This window comes from Penaeus chinensis, chromosome 8, assembly GCF_019202785.1.
Source record: "Penaeus chinensis breed Huanghai No. 1 chromosome 8, ASM1920278v2, whole genome shotgun sequence".
NCBI lineage: Eukaryota > Metazoa > Arthropoda > Malacostraca > Decapoda > Penaeidae > Penaeus > Penaeus chinensis.
In genome coordinates this window covers 1,551,255-1,556,254 of record NC_061826.1, presented here as the reverse complement: position 1 = coordinate 1,556,254, position 5,000 = coordinate 1,551,255, and the positions used below count along the sequence as shown (strand labels likewise).

Below are 5,000 nucleotides of genomic sequence, written 5' to 3'. Positions count from 1 at the left end.
GGTTCCAAAGTTTTCTTCAGGCGTGTCCTCATTCTCCACTTCATCAAAATTGCTTGTGTCATCATCACTTGCGAGGTCAGGCACAACAGGAGGTACACCTATTGCAGAAGAATAGATTTCTCCATCACTACAGGCAATCATAAAAGCATGTACATCATAACATATTTCCATCAAATACTTAGTTCATGATGAATATTACTGCAATAGGATCTAGAATATATGGCAATATACTATAAAGAGGGAACTATGATTAAAGTTTTTTTTTTATGTATTATTTTTGATTAATAATAAGGTCAAAGGTAGACATGGAAAAAAAAATTTACTCACATTCTCTAATTGTGTCAAATGTCCATTGATCATTGATAAAGAATCGAAGACATTTTATTTCTTCAATACCATTTCTACCTAATCTTGTTAATCTGGAAAGAGAACATCAATTACATATATCTAAATTGAATTTAGTTAAAACCATCAATGAGAATACATCTATTTTTCATCTGTAAAGCCACTGAATTCCTTATTATATCAAACAGGGAAGCAGTTCAAGTACAAGCGTCACAATTCCTTACCTATCAGACAAGAAACCACAGATCAAAGTCTTGGCATCTATGGAAATTTCAATATCATCAGGAAACTTAAGTGAATTTTTGTGATCCATGATTTTGCCATAGGTGCCAACCAAGGAATCTGCATAGAAGGGTGTGTCACCCACTAGCATTTCATAGAGGAAGACACCGACAGACCACCAATCACACTCTCTCCCATAGACCCCTTCCCCACCCTGCGACTTGAGGACTTCGGGAGATATATAATCTGGCGTTCCTACAGCTGTGTCTGATCTTACAAGTCCGTCCTGGGGAAGAAAAACATGAAGACAAATGATTTACAATTACTGGTTTTCTGATAATTTTCTGAAGAGAAAATATACAAAGAATAAAAACTATTGTCTGGATTCCCCCCCCCCCCCCCCCCCCCTACTGCCTTCAGCTTTAGTAACTTTTCTTTAACCTTGAAACTACAAACTATGCAAAGGCACTCAACAAAACTGACAAATCATCTATTATGAAATCATTTAAACATATATCTAATTGCAGTGACTAAGACCAACAGGAATACAAATGACATCTAAATCTACTTAAATGCCAGAAAGGATGCTTCTCTGATAAACATTCACCTTATCCATCTTCATACAAGTCCCAAAGTCTGCCAGTTTGAGGTGACCACTACCATCCAAGAGCATGTTATCTGGCTTTACATCTCTGAAAGAAAAAATATGAATTAGAGCGAAGGAGAAAATAAACTGCAATTTATTTAAACACAGTAGGAAAAAAAAAAAAGAAAAAAAAAGAAAAAAAAAAGAAGAGGAGGAGGAGGAAGAAGAAAAAAAACATTATGATTTACTGTTAAAGTCAACTAGCCCAAACCTGTGAACAAATCCCATGGAATGGATTGCATCCAGTGCTAGGACCACTTCTGCGCAATAGAACTTGGCCCATTTCTCTGGTACATCATAGTTGGACATCAGGTTCACTAAGTCACCACCTAAAAAGTAAAGGTAATTCTAACTAATAAAAAAATCAAAATCCTGAACATAATCATGCATAAAACAAACACACTTATTTGCTACAGGTTATGTTCATCTGAAAATTTTGGAAGCCTTGAGGATGGAAATATGATGGAAAACACTGTAAAAAAAAGTATTTTCGAGATTGGTAAGGCCTGAACACAAAAGAAAAGAAAAGAAAGAAAAAATTCCCCCAAAAATAAAAAATAAATAAATTCTCTTAAAGGCTTCCGTCAAAGAAATGGAAGGAAGGAACGATTGCGAACAGGTGATGATTAGTACAATATGTTTGCATATCTAAATCGAAAGCTCCGATTTACTTGGGAACTAACCAACTTAACACCTTGTACATTAACCCAATGCTGCCAGGTGATTTTCCAATGCCAAGCCCTCCATCCTGGGTGCTTTTTGTAGGGGCTTGGGCCCAGCCTCTGGGGGGTTATATCATCACTCTACTGTGTGGGACCCTTTATACACAATAGCAGCATTTTTCAGAATTATTATTTTCTGAAGTCTATATTTGTCATATTTTCTAAAAAGTCAATAATGTAGGATATTTGATATTATCCTTGGCCAGTGTAGTACTATACATTCATAAATTTATTTATATTTGTAAATTTATATTAGTAATACTTCTTATATATCAAGATAGTTATTTTCTGAAGTATCCAGCCAATCAAGCTCAACTACCAAAGTCATGTTTGATGTGTTTTTCTTTTTATCTCTTTTTCTTTTCAATTTTCTTTTCTTTTTTTTTTTGATCCCTCACATGACATGATCCTTATGCACATGTAAGTCACACTCTCCACAACCCCTACTCCCTCTGTACACACACCCATGTACGCATGCACGCGCACACACATGCGCGCACACACACACACACACACAAATGAACAGACAATTGTGCGAACTTGCAGCCTGATAACTAATTTATTTTTAGACGCTAAGCTTAAGAGCCCAAGTAGCCTTTTTTAAAAGTAAAGTACAGAAAAAATTAGAAAAAGTGTCACAAACTATATCACACTTTCAATGGCAAAAACTCATATTTTGCTATAGTTTAACATACACTCATAGCATAACCATGCACACCCTTGGAATACAGGATTGGTGCACCATGGCATGTATGTACATGCCACCTGGCAGCAAGGGGTTAAAAAAGGATGGTTACAAAAATGGTAGCTTTTGGTATAAAACCTCCATATAAATTTTATCTTTACCATCAGTAAGGAACTCCTGATAATATAAAATGACAATCAGAAAAAGACCAGACTCAAAGAAAGACCCAATTCCTGATTTCAAACCAGATCGAAGGTTACTAGTACATGGTCACACCACCAACCATACCTGGCATATAGTCCATGACCATGTAAAGAAATTTTGAATCTTGGAAGGCAAAGTGCAGCTGAACAATCCATTCTGAGTTTGCATGAGCCATAATGTCTCGTTCTTCCCAGAAAAAGGCAGAATCAGACCTTTTGATCATCTCAATTTTACTCAGTAATTTCATTGCATAGATCTGTAAAAAAAAAAATAAAAAAATAAATAGAAGATTAGTAAATGGACATGAAATTTTCTGTCTACTTGACTATGTAATGAGTAATAACTAACTGAAAATGAATGAACACACACAAGTTTAATATTTCACTACTGTATTCAAACTATCAGCTTTCAACTTGTAAAGATCAAGAAAACTGCAAACCCAAATCTTACCTGCTTTGTAAATTTATGTCTAACTAGTTGTACTTCTCCAAATGCCCCTCTGCCAATGACTTTGATATTAAGGAAGTCATCAGCACGCATTCGAAGTATCTCCACATCCAGCACAGCCTCCCGATCTGAGGATTGCAAAGGAGTTTAATTATTTGAAACTGCTCTAAGCCTTGGATTGAGCACAACTGATGAAGAGATTAAAAAGAGGAAACTCATCCAGAGAATCTATTCATACCATAGATCTATTCATTAGAAAATATACCTTCTATTGGCAAATTCTTGGATATTTTGCACTGAGCTGATCAGTGAAGTGGCAACCTAGCACCTTTCTGGAATTGGAGTTTAAACAAATGTCATTCTCAACTTACATCTATTGAGAAAGGCTTCCACATTTTTATTTCTCTTGATGGCTTGATGATCTAAGTCTGCGACCATCGCCTGCATCGAGTCCTGTAAATAAACGCACCAATCAGTAAGCAGTTTATGACATATCTTTAAAGAACAAATATAATCAGGAAAAGATTCCTTCGACCCTCAAAGTGAGTAAAGGGATTTTGTACAGTTGTACGTTAAAATGAAAGCAAGGTCAATAAAAATGTGCCACCAAGCATTCTTGAAACGAAGGAAAATGGTGAGGTGGATAAAAGCAGGTGGTCTGTGTGGGCCTATTGCCAGGACAGGTATGATCTTGCTATTACTTTACATTATAATTTCATTTAATCTACAAAGATTAGGTTAAATTGACATCTATATTTTCATCACTCACTCTCAGAAGATAGCACAGTGACCTTCAGTGGTGTCAGACAATAGGGAAATTTACCCATAAAAATCATATTGTGGGTCAGAAAAGCCAGAGGCAACTGTCACTGGGTGTACATATATACTTAATATTAACTGAGTATGATATGCTTTAAGACAAGCACAAAAACAGAATTAGTCACATAACCACAATTTATAAAGAGAGACAAATCTTATTAATCATAACCAACAAATTCTTATCTTTCATAATATATATATATATATATATATATATATATATATATATATATATATATATCTATCTCAGTGAATGAACACTTCTGCTAAAGTGCCGGCTACTTACCAGGAGAGAGTCAACATTCATGACACCCCGGGGGTCCCGCAGCTGCCCCTCCAGATCCTGGAGGCGCTGCAGACGGTCTGTGTCACTGATTGACTCCATTTCTGCCGAGCGGGAGGAAAAGAAATACACTTTAGTGATTGGAGAGATGGCTTGTGTCCATGGATGAATTTAGTTCTGTCTCTATGTTATTTCGTTCTCTCCACTGGAGATATGAAGTTATTATGAAAATAATGAATTATATATATATATATATTTTTTTTTTTTTGAGTATATGTAGGGAAACTATGGTGCAGAACAAGATGTATAGCTAGACATATAGAGATGAATCTAATACATACATACATACATACATACACACACACACACATACATACATACATACATACATACATACATACATACATACATACACACACACACACACACACACACATATATATATATATATATATATATATATATATATATATATATATATATATATATATATGTATTCTATATATATATTTTTTTTATATTACATATATATATTATATATATATAAATTATATAATATATATATATATATAAACACACATTTCTAATTTACAAATATATGTAGATAAAAATAAATACACACATATG

The 5,000-nt window shown here is 34.5% G+C and overlaps 1 protein-coding gene across 3 annotated transcripts in view; it reads right to left on the bottom strand.

Annotated features, from left to right (window-relative positions):
* Nucleotides 1–5,000, bottom strand: part of LOC125027908 (rho-associated protein kinase 1-like) — a 45,115-nt gene that overhangs the window by 31,801 nt on the left and 8,314 nt on the right. For all 3 annotated transcript variants that reach the window (XM_047617039.1, XM_047617037.1, XM_047617038.1), the window contains exons 2-10: nt 4,377–4,477; nt 3,643–3,724; nt 3,275–3,399; nt 2,909–3,080; nt 1,425–1,542; nt 1,175–1,259; nt 570–853; nt 328–419; nt 1–98 (exon numbers count right to left, since the gene is read on the bottom strand). The exon at nt 1–98 is cut by the window's left edge and continues 62 nt beyond it. In XM_047617039.1, the coding sequence (XP_047472995.1) occupies nt 1–98; nt 328–419; nt 570–853; nt 1,175–1,259; nt 1,425–1,542; nt 2,909–3,080; nt 3,275–3,399; nt 3,643–3,724; nt 4,377–4,475 (1,155 nt within the window). In that variant the 5' untranslated portion in view covers nt 4,476–4,477. The remainder of the gene's footprint in view (nt 99–327; nt 420–569; nt 854–1,174; nt 1,260–1,424; nt 1,543–2,908; nt 3,081–3,274; nt 3,400–3,642; nt 3,725–4,376; nt 4,478–5,000) is intronic.